General features: G+C 39.4%; 1 protein-coding gene across 1 annotated transcript in view; it reads left to right on the top strand.

The window, feature by feature from the left end:
* CEP192 (centrosomal protein 192) overlaps positions 1 to 17,663 on the top strand; it is a 71,306-nt gene that overhangs the window by 10,719 nt on the left and 42,924 nt on the right. Inside the window, exons 10-22 of the mRNA XM_053977069.1 lie at positions 2,943 to 3,011; positions 3,710 to 4,296; positions 4,659 to 4,892; positions 5,670 to 5,792; positions 7,350 to 7,504; positions 8,984 to 9,000; positions 10,337 to 10,469; positions 11,514 to 11,662; positions 12,727 to 12,867; positions 13,122 to 13,458; positions 13,789 to 13,929; positions 16,372 to 16,436; positions 16,518 to 16,709. Coding sequence (XP_053833044.1) covers positions 2,943 to 3,011; positions 3,710 to 4,296; positions 4,659 to 4,892; positions 5,670 to 5,792; positions 7,350 to 7,504; positions 8,984 to 9,000; positions 10,337 to 10,469; positions 11,514 to 11,662; positions 12,727 to 12,867; positions 13,122 to 13,458; positions 13,789 to 13,929; positions 16,372 to 16,436; positions 16,518 to 16,709 — 2,343 coding nt within the window. The remainder of the gene's footprint in view (positions 1 to 2,942; positions 3,012 to 3,709; positions 4,297 to 4,658; positions 4,893 to 5,669; positions 5,793 to 7,349; positions 7,505 to 8,983; positions 9,001 to 10,336; positions 10,470 to 11,513; positions 11,663 to 12,726; positions 12,868 to 13,121; positions 13,459 to 13,788; positions 13,930 to 16,371; positions 16,437 to 16,517; positions 16,710 to 17,663) is intronic.

The raw sequence follows: 17,663 nt of genomic DNA, 5'->3' as shown, positions 1-17,663 counted from the left end.
GAAGGGCCTTATTCTGGTGTTTGTGAATGCTTCCATTTCTGGCTGCCTTTGTATTCCCTTCTCTGGTACAGAAGACTTTTTTAAAAATGTGGGAACTTTATGCATGTTTTGCAAAACAAAAAACATTTAGAATGTGTTATTTATGTATCAAAGACCATAATTTGTACCCTTTCAATTTTGGTACCATAAGCAGTATTAGCCACGAGCTCTTTATGGAGTAGATTACTTCAATGTGCCTGTTTTTTTTCTTTTTTTTTTTTTTTCTCCTTTTTGAATCAGTTTAGTATGGTCTTTAATTTTTTCTTTTGGTATACTGCATTTACGTGTGAAACACATTCTCAAAATTAGATATGCCTTCAAGACACTTGAGTGAAGACTTATGTTTGATCAGCTTGTTAACAAAACCATTCCTGTGTATACTGCAGCAAAATAACTTGAAGTGTTTGGTTATTTAAGATTTTTCCATCTTGCTGTATAAATATTTAAATTTTATAATTGTGGTTGACTAATAAATTTGTTCTGAAAGGTCTGTATTTGTATGTTTTTCCTTGGAATAATTTTTTAATAGATTCCTGATGAAGGTGGGCTTTTTGGTTCAGGTATCCACTCTCCTAGCTGTGCTTTTGTGCCATTCTCGATGTGCAGCTGCATATTCCCAGTCTGTGCCACAAGGTGTGCTCTGACTTTTCCCATGGGAGTCCTGGATGTCTGTGTAGACTACTATAGCTGGTGGGTTTCACATTACCTCTCAATTCTTTTCCAGTGATTGAATTCAATCAGGACATTTCTAAGAAAGTGCTGGCTTGAAAAATGTCGATGTCTTTTCTGCTGTGTCAGTACAGGAACATCACTGCTGTGGACCAGCGTGTTGGCACTGACTCAGACTGGTGCAAGACAGGCAGGAAGATAATGCTGGACAAAGAATGCATGGTGTTGCCCAGGAGCAGCATTACTGCACAGGATGGGATTGCTGAGTATTTTAGGCAGATCCTGGGGGGAGGAAGGACAGAGGAAGCCTTTGTGCTGCAGAAACCCAAAGTGTAATTGTATATTTCAGTGTGCTTACCCTGTTTCCTAATAGACTAGTCCACTACTGTGAGGTAAGGGAGAGGGCAACTTGTATTTTTCCAAAATGACAAGTTCCCATGAGCTTTACTTTTATTCTGAAAAGTTAATTTGCTCAGATCCACCACATTTGTTTCTTTATTTCTCTCTGAGGAATCAAGTTTTAATTTAAAAATCCATGAGGTACACGGGTATTAGAATGTGCTTGCTGAACATGTGTGGAGGGAGGCTGCTGATACTTTCCAGCCAACAGGAACAGAAGTGAACAGAAGAAAAAAAAATGTTTTACACCTTCATCAGAAAAAGTTAACACAAGACCATGCCAACTTTGTATGGTAAACAGAAATGTTACATGTTTAAAAGATAACGTTTAAATGGTGGGTGAAAAGTAACTATTCTGAGGAAGAAAGAATAATTGAAAAAAAAAAAAAAATCAACACTATTACACTGGGATATATTCCTAAACCAGAACAAACTGTTTCTCAGTATGCAAGCAATAGAACATATTTTTGAAGTGTTAAACTGTTTGCAGAATTCATGTCTTAGCCCTCAAAGTGGTCACAACCAGTTAATGACAATTTTTTGCAGCTTCTAGTAGTGCATTGTTAATAGTTTGTTTAGCAAGGTCACATTATTTTCCTCTGTGATGAACATATGTTATTATTTGATATCCTAATTCCAGGCACACTTCTTACTAGTGGAAACATGCTGTAAGTTTCAGTGCAAACAAGTCATGTTAGAACACAGAGGCCAAGTACTTTAACCTCTGCAAATGAATTCAGGCTGGCCTGCTATTTTGTATTGACCTCTCTCCAAACCAGGAGCCTTCGATCCACATTCCTGATTTTCCACCTCTGCTTCCCTCTACTCCATTGACTCAAGCCTGTGAACTGTACTTCTCTACAGGATATGGACCCTTGGACATAGGCAGCAGAACTCTAGGAGGGATGATTATAGAAGGGCTTTGAAAGGGATAATTACAGCAGGTACTCACAATATTTTAAATGTATGCAGCACTTTTTAAGGCTGTGCTCCTTTTTCTTCTTCTGAAAGAATACCTACAATAGCGCTTCTACTGTGTCTGTGCTTCAAGCACATTTTAGTTTGAACTGCCAGGATTAGGAGTTTTAGGGTCTTGTAGAAGCCATGAGATGGCATTGGTGGTTTTCTTTGGTTTTGTGTGTGGCTTGTGTCTGTGGTGGTTTTGCTTTTGTTGTTGTTTGGTTTTGTTTTGAACATATTCGAACCAGTATGAATTTCTGATTATGACAAATGTGGATTTTCACTCTTGTAGATTTTTGCACTCTCCATACCAGCAATAGAACTGTGGAAATGCATTATGAAAACATCCTGGACAGCACTGAATTTGATGTAGATCTGTTGAAGTTTTCATGCGCACAAAAACACACACACCTTTGCAAGGGACCTGCTCACATCCTCTACTTAAAAAAAAAAAAAAAAAAAAAAAAAGTGAGAAAAAAAAGTGATATGTACGCTTCAGTATGGAAATGAAATTTTCCATGTTCTGTACATAAACTAGAACACAAGGAGTTCCACCTCAGCATAAGAACTTCTTTATGCTGACGGTGGTAAAGTGCTGGGACAAGCTGCCCAGGGAGCTCGTGTTGTCTCCCTCTCTGGAGACATTCAAACCCCAGCCAGAGCAAGTCACCTGCTCTGGGTGACCCTGCCTTGAGTGGGGTGGGACTGGATGACCTCCAAAGGTTCCTTCCACCCCTAACGATTCTGTTTCTCAGCCTCATCTAACTGATTCGGGTGGCAAAAAAGGGACAGAAAACAAACCCAAGAATATAAACAACATCACATGAGTTAATACTAATGAAGCTATTTTTTTTCTTTTTTTCATTTTTAGGTAGGACGGGGGACAGCAGGGTCGGGAGGAATGTTCAGCAGCCCTTTCCCTGAAGACCCCGAGCTACTCACTGGTACAGGGATCCAAGGCTGGGTGGCCTGAAAGCAAATACCTGATGTGAAAAATGCATATTTTATGATTGGCTTTTCGCAAACGTTACTATGAATATTATATGTGTAATGTTGGAAAGTTATGCTGTATTAATTCTCTCAAGTAGTGTGTTAAATGTATTTTTAGGTTATAACACAATGTTAAAATAGAAACTATATTATGTAAGATACTTTTTAACTAGCTCAAGAAAGAGATGAGATAATCAAGAACTTCTTTGCACAGAGATGGCGGGGATGGGGCCCATAAAGAATTATGGCCTCCTTATTGGAAAAGACAAACATTTTTCCACCTTCTCCGTCTTTATGGAACCACCAGGATTAAGGAGAAGAAGTTGACAAAAACCAGAAAAGCTCTTAATTTGCAAGGAATTTATGCATCATGTATGGATGTATGAATATGCAACAGGCTATTGCTTTTAAGGTTATTCCTTTGTTCACAAGGCATGCTTATCGGGCTTAAGGGCCCAAGAGCATCCGTAATTCTTTGCTTTTTTATTGTCTTGTAATTGTCCTAACTCTAAATTTTTATTACTCTAATTGTATTACTATTTTTATAACCATTTTATTATTATTAAACTTTAAAAAATTTAAAAAGCGAGTGATTGGCGTTTTTCACACCTGAGACAAAATACACCGATGACACCATCCCCCTTCCCCGCAGCGCGCCCGGCTCCCCATGCCCATGCCCATGCCCACGCCCATGCCCATGCCCATGCCCATGCCCATGCCCATGCCCATGCCCATGCCCATGCCCACGTCCATGCCCACGTCCAGGCCCATGCCCGCTGCCGTTCCCTCGGGAAACAGCCGCCCCCCGTTCCCGCCTAACGGCCGCCGGGACCGCCCAATCAGCGTGCCCGCCTCCCCTGCCCAAACGTGCCCGCCAATGGCCGGCTCCGCTCGGGGCGCTGCCATTGGCTGCGCGGGAGGGAGCGCCAAAGTTTGGGAGGCGCGCGCGGCGCCGCCGCGCAGGCGCCGCTGGCGGCGCTGGGGGCGGGTCGGTCGCGCGGCCGTTTCCGTTGCGCGCCAGGGGAGCGAGCGGTGCCCGCCCGGCCGCGGGGGGGCGCTGCGGCGGCGGCGCGGGGCGGATCCCGAGTTTTGGCGGTCGGTCCGTCCGTCTGTCCGCCGGCGCTCCTGCTGCGCCTGGGACCCTCGGGAAGGACGGAGCCCATCTCCCCCTCCTGTTTGGACAAAAAGGCGGTCGCCGGCTTCCAGCCGCTCCCCGAGCTGCGCGGCGGAACGTGGCCGGTGAGCAGCGGGAGCCTTCCCGCCGCGGCCCGTGGTCACACAGAGTTGGTGTCGCCTCAGGTGCTCCCTGGAGGGGCCGCGGAGGGAGGAAGGCCGGCTGGGACTGCCTCGGTCCGGGCGGCTTTACAGGCTAAATATAGGCTGGCACGTCTCGCAGCGGCGCTTCTGTGACTCGCAGGAGCACCGCTCCGAGAGGGCTGTGGAAGTGTGTCCCAAAAAAGTCTTGGTGGGAGAGGACTGGGAATGGTTCTTGAGCACGTTTGTGGGTAAAGCGGGGTGGTTGCCCAGGAATACTGGCAGTGATGTGTGAGTGAAGTGCGTTGCCTTGTGCAAGTGTGAAGCTGTTCGGATCCTGCTTGCAGATGCTGCCCCACCGGCGCTGATGGTGTTGCCGGGCGGAGTGCTGTTCCAGGCAGTGTGTGCAGGATGATGGAAGACTTCAGGAATATCGCCGACGAGACGTTCCCGAGCTACTTGGCCCATTCCTTGAACAGCAGCGCCAGTGTCGTCTTTGAGAATGTCACCGTCTCCTCCAACCCGGGCTTACCTGTGGCGGCCTCCACTGTTGCCAGGAGCCAAGAGGGCGGTGACAACAGGTGAGGTCTCAGTAAGTGCATTCGTTAATATAAAAAAAAACACTTGAAGCATTTAACTCTGGAGAGCAAAAATTAATTTCACAGATTACTTGGTCGGTGATAAAACTATTTATCAATCAGTATCTCAGTAATCAGCAAACATAGGATTGTCTGTATTACCAGTGTAAAATTTGCATTTCATTTGTAACTAGTACTATAATTAATATTTACAAAAACTGCCCTTTAAAAGTTATTTAATTTTTAGACTGTAACAGTCAAGTCTCTTTTAACTTGTCTCTTCAGCTTACTTGACTTGAGTTTGAAGTTGTGTAGAGAATAATGTATTTTTTACATGTGTGTTCACTGAACTTACCTGAATTTAGCTCCTTTTAGAAACTGTAAGAGCTAGTGTTATGTACAAGAATTAAAACTTGCTCAGCAAGGAGTAGAGCAAAGAGTAACAATTTGAAGCCCTTTGTACTTGACTGCCGTCCTGTTACTTAACTGCAAGTAAGAGGAGACTTTAATACCCTGTCTTTCCAGAGCTGTGTGTTCCAGAAGGACACTACTAGCCACTAAAAACTGTAACGTGGTACTTCTCTAAAGAGCTGCAGAAGACTGGAGAGGATTATTCAGGATACATATGTGTTTCTGTAAATACAGATTAGCTAAAATATTGGAATAACTTAATTTACAGGAAATAAGTAGTCACAAATATGAGATTTTCCCCCCAGTTCTTTGGAAAACAGGAGCAGTGCATATTAGAATGACTCTGATGTGTGTTTTTGTACCCTACAGGCTTCCTGATGATTGTGCATCCTATTTGGAAGGAAAACATTCACCCCTATCAGGATCTTCTTGCAGCAGTCAGTCACATCCTGAGCCAGTGGAAAGATTTGCCCTCTGCTTTCGTGATGACATGTAAGTGAGGTAGTTAAAATCTAATTCTGTCCTAAAATGCAGGTACCAGTAAGTTAGTATGTAGATCTATGTGTACTATATGGCTAATTATGGGCTACTTCAGAACTGAGTTGCAGAGTTGAAAACAGCAGCTTTTACTACTGGCCTGCAGTAACTGGAGCTCAGCTGTGCATTGGCCTTTTAGCTTACAGTGTTTGGCAGCCTGGGCAGCTTTTCCTACAAAACCAGTTCCTCCATAGTTTCTGAAGGGGGATATAGTGCTAGGCCACGTGGAAGCACCCAGTGGCCTTCCATTCAGTGATTGATGCCACTTAGCCTGTGCAGCCCTACATTAGCAGCATTCTGCTATTTGATTGATTAATTGGACTTCATATATGTGACAGGAACAAAATCTTCAGAAGGGATGTTTCTTAGACTGTGAGGTTTTGTTTTGTTGTCACACTATTTTAAAATGTCATAAACATAATTATTTAATTGACTTACCTGAATTTGGCCTGTATTTATCTAGTTCACTTTACATAATCTAGAATTAAGATGGTGTTTCTGGTTCATGTCATGCATGTGAATAGCATTTTGCACTGATATAAATATGTTTTGAGTAAGTATCAAGCAGCTTGCATACAGAAAGGAGCAACAGTTTCTATTAAATTTGCCTTCCTTGTAGCCTCAGTGATTGGTATTTCTTAGGAAGTAGTTGTTAGTGATACATTTGAGAAGGCATTGCTGAGTGGTGGAAGTGTTGGAAGCTGTTGCATAGGTTATTCTAACCAAGGCCAGATGTGCTCCTGTTGTGACAGAAACTGCACTGTGTGCCTTTCTCACTGATAAAATTGAGCCCTAGGCATTGTGTTCCTATCAAAACAAAGAACATAAGATTTGAGAGGGAGTCAGTCTTGATTGCACTCAAGTAAGAAAACAAAACACAGAACTTAGGGTAACTGTGATTTAGACTTTCAAATGTTAGTTTAATTTATTTATTTTAAAAATTGAAGCAAAAGTATGAAATTTTAACATCTGGCATGATTAATTTACAAGCCTATATGGATGTTCTGTAAAACCAGAAGTGAAGGATAAATTTCCTGCATAATTGCAAAATCTGTTATTTAACTACTTGCAATTTTAGTAACTCATGTTCTTTATAATTTGGTCCCTTATTTAGTGTAACAAGAGGTTGGTGATATTGTGGACTTGGTGAAATATTTTCTAGGGTTTGACTTGGTCTCAAGTCAAATGGATCGTGGAACTTGGCCAGAGTAGATGTTTTTGTCCTTATACTTTTCCTTCTTTTTATGGAAATGAAAGAGAGGAACAAATAGGTAGAGAGGCATATTTTGCATGAAATTTCACTATTTGTTTCACAGCTTAGATTGTGAAACTGAAGTTCTTGTAATTTTGATATGTTTTCTTTTATTGTAATATGACAGGTCTGTAGAATCTATCCTACATTGGAAACAACAGACTGAGACAAAGCAGTTGGAGAATTTATCAGATCTTCATCACAAGAAATGATGGTCTGTGTAGCTAACTGATTTTTCATTTAAATAATTCTCTTTCTAGGGAAATTGCTACGCAAATTGAAGAGCCTCAGCCGCCTTGTGTTAATTTGAAAAAATCCCACTCAATATATGGAAAGCAACCTCAGAATGTCACTGAACATTCACATCATGGTCAAAGTGCCTTACGTGAAGTTTTGCCTCTTGAGCAATTGGAAGGTATTAAATTTGCTTAAAAATTTTGTACTTATTGTCACTGTAATTAGCTTTTTATGCTACAGATGTCTTCTTTCGACCCTTTCACCTGTTTCATGGCAGATTATAAATGGGTTTTGAAAAAAAAATCTCTTGGATTTGAGCCAACTGAAACCAGAAAAAGCTTGTGTTTGGGTGAAAATAGTGTTTGCTATATAGTACCTTAAATAAGTACCTTAAATAATACCATTAAATAGAATGCAGTAGTAATCTGATTTAGTTCCAGGAACTTTGTGGAAGAAATGTATGTAGCTTGTTCTCTACCCCTTCAATTTCAGTAAGTGTAAGGCTGCAAAGTTTTAAGTAATCTCTCTTCTCTTGCCGTATTCCAACCTGTAAGAGATGTCTTTAATTGCTGCTGTAGGTGTTGGAAGCATACCCTTCTAGTGAGGTTATGCATGAAAAAATAGTTTGGAATACTTGCTGTGGAAACTATACTTTTTCTGAAGTCTGGTTAGAGTACTGGAAACAAAAGAATATTCCCAAACTTATTTTAATAGCATGGCTACTGTTAAGCTTGTCTGGGGTTTTTGCTCATGCCAGTTCTGTGAATAAATTCTACTTGTCTCTTAAAATTCAGTAAATACAGTTAGTAAATATATAGACATTATTCTTTTCCAGGCTTTGAGTGTTTGTATAGGGTTTTAATTTTGACAGATAATGTGTTCAATTAGAAAGTATTGTGTAATATAAATAGACCCTTATAAAAAACCACTTTTAACAGGGAAGTGTTGGCTCCAGTCATTTGTTACTGTAGTCTTGAGGAAGTGGCAGTAACTGGCAACAAAATGGTGATGCTTTGGGAAGTTGAGACTGCACAGTGTTTTGACTTGATGGTGGCCAGTCAGATTTAGTTACTTGATTTTAACTTGGAAATTGTTGTGGGGAAATTGTCTTCTACTCACACCTATTACTGAAGAATTACAAACCTTTTTTGCTAAAATCTGCGTGTGCAAGTCTAAACTGTTCTCTGTCCCGTGGGACTTCCAGCTGGACTATGTGTGGGTATAACAGACAAGAGGAAGCTGCTTTAAATGATCCAAAACAAGAATTGGTCCAGTAGGTGAAACACAGCAGTGGAACAGAGCACTTGTTTCTCATTCTGGTAGCACAAACTGGGACTCCTTACTTTCTTGTGCTGCCTTGTGGAAATCCTGAAGGCAGTAAATATCTTCCATAATTTTTAGAATTCTATCTCTGGTGAAACTCTGCCTTTTTAACAAGATACTTTAGATCATTGTCATAAGAACATACAAGGTTTAGTGTTGTGGTAATTTGTATGTTTGGGTCATTTCTATGGTGTATGCCAATACCTTCCAGAGGCTCAGTTTAACCTTAGAGAATTGTCAGCACTTGTTATGTTCTCATGTTTTACTACTAAAATACAGCTTATGCCACTTTCTTATGTTTCAGATTTGCCAACTGGAATATGTTTTCTCTCAGGCATTAAGAACAGCAAGGTAAAAGCTTTTCCGAATACAGTGAAATTAAATGTTTTCTAATATTAATCTTCTAATAGATTTAATTCTGTGAGAGGAGGAGGAAGGGGCTGGAACTGTGTTTATTGTCTTATATTGTGTATACCTTAAGTTTACACAAAGGTGCTGGCATGACTCACTTTGCCTTCATTTTGCAGATCACTTAATTAGTACTGTATGAGCATGACTCCATCTAATATTCCTCAGCTGTGAAAATGGTTGTTTGTTCCTAGCTTCCACTGTCTTGTAGTTCTTTATCACTGTAAGGACCTTGTGTTTTGTCCCATTTGTGGTCTATCTTAGTGAAGCATCTTTTGAGGAATTTTTTTGTAGTGCTTTTAGAAATTGAAGTAGACAATCCAGAGCTAGCAAATAGCTGCTGGTATTGACAGGTAGGGATATGCTTCACCTGTTTTTATCTACTGTGTTAGAGATGCTAAGAGTTTTGGTCACAGGGATCCAATGCAGACAGGAATGGGAGGTCTCCTGTTCCTTGTAGAAAACACACATTGGGCTGCAACTAAATACTGTCCAATACATACTCCTTAATATGTCAGCTAGTATTTTGATTTAGTTTTCTGTCATTTGATTTTTGTAGGAGCCATAGTGCTTAGTGAGTTGCAGTTGGATGCTTGCAGGCTGTCTTCTGAAAACCATAATTCATTTTCCTTTCAAATTCTTTACTTGATGAACTTGAACTTTTTTTGCTGTGTGTCAAAGATGATCTGTTCATCACAAAGAAGATGAGACTAAATCCATAGCAGACATTACATCATGCTGGTTTTAAAAATCATTCAGCTATAGAAAAGATAGAGTATTTGCTGTTAGCTAGATTCAGCTGAAATACTACTTTTTGAGTAATTCAGTGTGCTCATTTGGAGAAATTTCCAACAAAGGTTGGATCTGTGTGTACTATTTCTGAAGAGGCTCTATTTTAACAGCACAGGAAACTATTGAGAGATGTCTTTGTCTACATTTAAGTTGGGATTGCAGCTCAATGAATGATGGAGGACAGTTCATTCAAATGTAAACTATTTAGTGCAGTGTTTCAGTTCTTTATTTTGAGATCTCTTAAGTTTGGTGTCCTTCAGATGCTTTTTTACTCTTCCCCTTTTATGCTTCCCGTGTTTCTTGCATGCATCCATTCTGGAAGCTAGCAGGTGAAGTCCATTGGAACTAGAGTGTTTCCTGGGATAAGTAAAATAAGTGTGTATGGAGTTTCACAATATTATTAACCTCATTAACTGTTTTTTATTAACTGAATTCATACAATAGTTAGTAATTTCTAGAAACATTTCTTTATGGGTGCTTTTCACAGGTTGGTCCATCTGAACCTTCTGAAAAGCTGGTAGAAGGTGCTATCTCAAGTGTTCATCTTAGCAATAGCCTTTCAAGTTTTTTGGAGAATGAGAAACTCTCATCTTTTCTAAGCACAGATGAAGATTCCACTGGTAGGTGTGTTTATAACTCTTGGTAGCTGAGTCTAATTCTGACTCAATGTTATTGCATACCCGAGAAGAAAGATTCTGTTCAACCTAAGTACTTAATATCAGATTGTGCTTAATAAAAAAGTAGTATAACAATATTAAAGAAAACTGTTCTTTGGAAAATTGACTATTTTAAAATTGTAACAGGAGTAGGTGGCTATGGAATTTGTCACAATTGGAATTTTAATCTAAAAAATTAAACAACAGTCCTCAGTTACTGTGAATCAAAGATGTAAGTGGCAACGTGGGCATTGATTTAATAAAGTGTTAACTTTACCTACATTTTCAGTTCAGGTTAGCAGAGATAAAATTCTGTGGGTAGGTGCACACCCATGCAGTTAGAAAGGACTTTCACTTGAGTTTGAGTTCAACTCTCTTTAGATGCTGCATGTGTGGGGTGACATCCGAGTTTTAAGTCTAGTTTACCTGCAGGCATGAAAGTGAGAGCATGAGTTCTATATCACTATGAGTTTTAAGCTTTTTGTGCCCTTACAGTGGCTGCTGCAGAAGGACAAACGTGCAGCTGACTTTGGCCATGACGTGAAGGATGGCAGGGCATGTTCTTGGATGTACCAATGGGGAAGGCAGAGTGATCAGTAGGTTTACTGTTGTGAGATGAGGTACCCTTGCAGTAAAGTAGGGTTACTGCATTTCTCCCATGGCATCTACATATGTCATGACTGTCTTTTGAAGTTTTGTTCTTTCTTGTTGCATAACTTCACTTGAGAGTTAAGCATCTAAGAACTAAGTTAATAGTTTGCTGAGTAGAAATACTGTTGGGGTTTTTTTCCCACTCAGGAGAATGAAGTTATGTTTATTTTCCCTTCGAGGAGCTGGTAGCTGTTAGCTGGAAATATTTGCCTATTCAGGGTTCCATAACTGATGAAGCTAACTGGTCTTCTTATCTCTATCATGCAATTCAGTATTCAGTGTAAATTATGGAATTGTTTTGATAGTATGTCAGGTGAAATGTCTGTTAAAAGTGAAAAGGATATTCTCTTTTTGTAGGTGATGATATTGATGATGAAGAATTTGATAACCAACTAGAAGCGTATTTTGAGCAGCTGATACAACCAGAAATAAGAAGAGATACCAATCTACAAAAACTCTCAGAATGCTGTGCAGCACTGAAGCTTTCTGAAAATGTCTTACTACAAGTAGGTTTAAAGTTCATAGCTCAGCATACCTAATGGCTCTTAAACATGTTGAACTTTCAGTGATTAGATTTGTTGGTGTTCCTAAACAGAGTTAGTTTTAACAGTTTTTTTTTGTTTGTTTCATTTTTTTTTTGTGTCTATAGGTATTAAGACAACATGCTTTCACTTCTTCTTTATCATATGAGTTTATAAATAATTGTTTTAATCACTTTTTTTTTTCATCTTGCATAGCAATATCCAAGGTGTTAGTAAGTGTATAGCAACACAGAGACTTGTCTTTCCAGGAGAGTCAATAGTTCTCTTAAATAATTGGTAAATATGTGGAAGTTAAATATAGGGCAGCAATGGGCTGGCTTGTGGTTTGCCTTTGAGCAATAGTTAGCTTCATTCCAAACAGGTTGCCAGGGATTAAGTGCCTTTCCATTTTCTTGGCTGTGCAACAGTCAGTGGGATCCTGGCAGTTTCATGCTTGACCAGAGTGGAAAAGTGTGATTTAAACAGTTAAACTGCAGCTTCTGAAATTTCAGAAATTTCCCAACTGACATCAGAGTTTCCAAGCTGTGTGGGAAGTGATGTTATCCCTGTACAAGTAGTCTGCATAGGCTGCAATTTGTCACAGCAGTGCATGAAGGAAGGGATAAGTGCTTTTAAGAGTGAGAATAACAGAACTCTGCTCTCAGGGCTTCTCTGTGCGAGATGTCCCTGCTTCACTGCCTTGTAGATAGACAGTAGGGTAGGTACAAAAGGCTCCAGGTCTGATTTGGAGCCCTCATCCAACAATGGGTCAGCCAGGAGAGAAAGGGGAATAACAGAATCCATGTTAAAGGGAATGAGAAGAAATAGTAGGAAGAAGAAGAGATCTATGGATTGGCATAGCAGGAGCTATTGTTCTTGATGGTAGAGACTAGAGGTGCTGGCTATAGCAGTGTTGTAGAGGGAAAAAAGTATCATTAATCTCTTTTCTAGTAGAGAATTTTTTAACATTCTATAAGGCCCTGTAGTGTTATTTTCTTTTATATATCTATTCTAGTGGAACCTAAATATTTTATATGCTTTATCTAAAGGAGAACTTTCAGGATTCTACAAGTTATGGGGCTGTGACTGGAACAGACTCTGGAAGTGCTAGTGATGAAGACTCACAAAATGAAGAAATAACCAGATGTCCTGTGCAAAGAGAAATGCTGCCCAGAGCAGTGCAGCAAATGGTATGGAATTGCCATTTAAATTCCTATTATTCATGTAGAGTAAGACTGTAGTAGAAGATGGCAGCATGTTTGAAAACTTGTTAGATCTCTAGCTAACCACTCAACCTTCCTTTACAAGAAATTAATAATACCACTTTGGTTCTGGGCCTGTTTTTCAAACATAGTCAGCTTGGACTGTTTTGTATCTAGACTTCTAGTACATGCAGTTAATAACTGTGCTTCTGACACATTTCAAATTATTATTGTTTTCAAAGAATTCCATGCCTGCTGGGGAAGTGCTGGATTCCCACATTGCTGCTGAGTTGCGATTAGATTCCCTGCATCTCCAGTGCATGGACAGCCATAAAGCTGATGTCTCAGATGTCCTTCCAAACCAAGAAGTAGAGTCCTCTGTCTGTCAGGCTGCTTCTTCTGATGCAGAAGTGCTACACACAGCAAGAGGATTTTTGGGACGTGACACCACTCCTGAGGTTCTTAGTGCAAATGCACCTCAGGCAGATGCAACTCAATGTAAAGTTGGTCTTCCTGATACTTACCTGTCTCCAGCTGGGGACAGCTGTGAGAACTTAAGTTTAGCTACAACAGACAAAGGTAGGATGCTTTACATACAACCTATCTTTACAATAAACCTGTCTATACAATTGTGACCATATTCTGTTGCATGGAAAAAGAAATAAAATTGTAGGCTAGGCATTTTTATTTAGTTGTAGGAGTTGCTAATAAAAACCAATGTAGCATGAATTAATTCTGACTTGCTTTTGTTTTCAGAAACACTGATTGTTGTATATTGTACCTAACTGCTACTTACTTGCTGATGAAATGAGTTTAAGCTTGCGGTTGCAGCAACTTCAGCTTGCAGCAATTTTTGCCATATCCCTTTTTTATTTTAATCCGTAATATAACATTTGATGTATCTTTCAGGTGATTTACCACACAGCATTGTCTATCAAAATGAGGAGGGCAAATGGGTGACTGATCTTGCATATTATACTGCATTTGATGAAGAACAAGATTTAAATATGTCTGAAAATGATAGAAGAAATGAGGAGTTCATTACCGGCTGTATGTAATCATCTTTTTCAGTTAACTTTTGTTGTCTGTAGTAATGTTAAGTAAGCTTTCTTCCCTTTTTTTTTTTTTTTTTCACTTCAACAAATCAGTATTTGGTGTTGCAAAGCCTCCAGGTTTTAGATCCTACAAATTATTTGAAGGCTGATGCTGATAATAGTGATATTATATGATTATTTATAGTTCATGGCTTCTTTCTGTGTTTCCTACTCTTCCCATGAAGAGTGTTTTAAAACAAAAGAAAAAGCATACTAACATTTGCCATTGGTACCTATTGTATGAGCTAAAGCAACTCCTCTCACTTCCACAGTTTTTCCTTTGGACTTCAGTGATTGTTTTCCTTTCTTGCAAGAAAAGGAGAAGAGTAATTTTGTGTTCCATGATGCTTATAAGAGAGGAAATAATTATCAATGAGGAGCTACTACAAAATCAAATAGAATGTCAATACAGTGTCAAAATTGAGAGACTTGAAAGTGTTGAATTGGCTAGCTGCTGATGTTTCTGGGAATGTCTTGATGCTGAAAAATGGTACTGGTACTGAAAAATGTTGGAGCTTTTTGAGGGACTTTGGGACTCTGATCTTCCCTTGAATTCCAGGCTTTTTGAACCTCTGTTTACTTAAAAAGTGGTTTATTATCCTTAAGCTATGTCAGACTAATCTTCATGAGAGTCTAAATATTTGTCATACAGGCTTGGATAATACACATGCAGTGCCATGGACAAATTGATTCCTTAGCACCAAAATGTCATCTGCTCATCTGTTCCATAAGAGATTCAAGCAATGTGTGCAACAGTATTTCTCCTAATCTCTTCTAGTTTCTAAAGCTGACATGTAGATGGGCTAATGTATTCTCAAGATGTCCATGGTCCACTCAAAGTTCTTCTTTCTTTCAAAGTGAATGCTGTCTAACACTGTTTATTTTGAATGAGTGATCAAGCAGGGTTGACTGGTTGAAATAATGTTTTTCAACATTTACTGGTTTTCTAATGGTTCAAGTAAACATCATATCATTTGAGAGACACTTTCCCATCTACTATATCAGTAATGTAGAACTCTTCCATGATTTTTCAAAAGCTGTTATATTTCAGACACCTTCTGAATGTCAGACTTGAGTTGTGAAATGATTAGAATATTTAACTGTTGTAAATTTTTCCAAGGCTACTTAGGTTTTTCCACCTGATAGATTTTGAACAATTCTGCTTTCAAGTCAATGAGCTTACCTCTTTGCATGGTAGATGATGATACACTGACAGATTCCATGTGGTTGGCATTTTTCTGGCTGCTAGTCTGCTTGTCTGTCTGCAGTGGTGTTTGACAGCTGAAGAAATTTTATTTGTAAGGACAGAAAGGACATGTTACATCTGATTCTTTGGGGTCTCATTTATGACACGTCTCTCTGTCAGCAAACTGTGCACACAGTGTGTTCCTATATGGAAATAGTGCAGGAGTGCTCACTTGACAGTGTTGGGTGCTTCAGAAAGTCTCTGGAGGCTGTAGGGCTCATATAGAAGATACAGAACTGCTGCTGACTGAGAGTTCAATTGGCTATAACAATGTGTCATTGATAGTGCCAGGTTGCCTTTAGGAGATGAACTTGGATTGCTCAATAAAGATGTATTTCCACTTTGTTTTTTCCTCAGAGTATGTATTGTGACTTCCCATGAGTAATTTTATGGACAACAGCTGTATTCACCTTACAAGTTTGAATCCATTCTCAGCTTTTGCCCTGTGCCCTCTATGCCTAGGGTTGGTCTGTGTACAAGGCCGTTTTTGTATTTTTGAAGTTTTGATGAGCTTAATATGCATTAACATTGCAATCAGGTGGTAGAGTAGTATCTCTTGAACAGTTTTTCACAACATTTTGGTGAAGGGATTCTTAAGTGTTAGTTGTTCTGTAGATGGTAACTGTGAAAATAGTACAGTCATTTGAATTCAAAAGTAAGACTGAGTTATTTGGCCTGTTAATTTGCATGGGTTTTTCATTAATAGGTACAAGCCAGTATCTTTCTTTTGCTCCAATTCAAAGGTACCTCCTTGATTGAAAAATTTTTCAAAACCAAAAACAGTAAAGATCTGAGTTAGGCATGTAATGTTTGGTTCTAGCTAGTATGGGTATCATAACCTATAAAAAGTTATAGTTTAGCTTGGGGCTAAGGCTGTTAGAAACTTTCTTTATTCACCACTAAGTTAATTAGCTAAATGCTGATTTTACTTTAGTTTCTAAAGATCCAGCAAGCACTCCCTTAAAACTAATTTCATATAACTTTTCTCACCGAACTGGGATTGAACAACTCCTAGTGTGCTCCAGACTGTCGCAGATCTAGAACTGTATGTGCAATAACTTTCCATCAAATTGAGTTTAATGATGACAAATAGTAATGACGGTACTTAGTAACTTTTGCCTTATTTTAATAAATGTTCCCTTTGGTTTCAAGCTGAAGCAGCAGCTATGATTGCACAAGACCAGGAAGAATTTGAGAAAGCACACAGGCTTATGCAGGTAACTAATGATCTCAATGTAAACAAAATCGTTTACTAATTTATTTACAAGTTGCAACTTCTGAAATCTCTTTGTCTTCAGGCAGGAAAGGTAGGCAGTCCAAATGCATCTGAATTAGCAAATACTTCGTGGAGATCTGCTAATAGCTTCATTTTGCCAAGAACATCTGATCTTCATAAAGATGCCAGCTACTTACGTTTGTCTTTGGGGGAATTCTTTGGTCAGAGATCCGAAGCTCTTGGATGTCTTGGAGGAGGCAGTGATGTGAAACGGGTATGTATCTAAATGTTAATATTGAGAAACAAGGAAAAAAACAAGCTAAACAACAGCTAGCACTAGTTTTGTTATTTTGTAACCAGTTATCTATCGGGTCTAATTTTCTAAGTTGATTAAGGAAGGAAATTCTGTGTGTTATAGGTGTGGGTTGACTGGTTTCCTGCTGGAATTTCTGATGTGAAGTGCTGCCTGGTGTTATTGTTGAATGTTGATCTTCACCTTTTGGTCAAGAACTAATTATGTGTAGGATTAGAGGGAGAAGAGTACACCATATACAGGAAGCATGTTGGAGGTCCCAGCAAATTACCCACACAGTTGAGTGAAATGCTGGTCAGACAAGGGTATTTATGAAGTGAGGGCATCTCTGAGTGGCTGTTGATAGTTGATGTGCTATCTGAGCAATGCCCAACTTCAGTAAAAATGTAATCGTCTAGATTCTGACTTACCAACATCTGTATACTTCTTGCATCTGGTGGATACCTGGCACTTCTCTCTTCTGCTGTTGGTAGACAGGATCTCATCTGTGTTTCATACAAAAAAAAAAAAAGGTGGGGAAGTGTGTACAATGGGAAGAAGTAATCACACAACCTTGTGTAATTCACTTGTGTCATGAGGAATTTTTGGAGTTGGCAGTGTTAGAGTCTGTCCTAAGCATTCCAAGCCTTAGTGGCAGACCATGCCTTCAGGCAGAGATGATGTGACCATGTGTACTTTATTTCTTTATTTTTAGTAACTGGTATAACTAAGTTGTGTCCTGGTTTCAGTTGGGATAGAGTTAAGTTTTCTTTGTAGCAGTTAGTACAGTGCTGTGTTTTGGATTTAGTATGAGAATAATGTTGATAACACACTGATGTTTTGGTTGTTGCTAAGTAGTGTTTACTCTAAATCAAGGACTTGGGAGTGTCTCATGCTCTGCCAGTGAAGCAGGTGCACAAGAAGCTCAGAGGGAGC

The sequence above is a fragment of the Vidua macroura genome, chromosome 1, assembly GCF_024509145.1.
Source record: "Vidua macroura isolate BioBank_ID:100142 chromosome 1, ASM2450914v1, whole genome shotgun sequence".
Lineage (NCBI taxonomy): Eukaryota > Metazoa > Chordata > Aves > Passeriformes > Viduidae > Vidua > Vidua macroura.
This window is presented reverse-complemented; position numbering and strand designations above follow the sequence as displayed.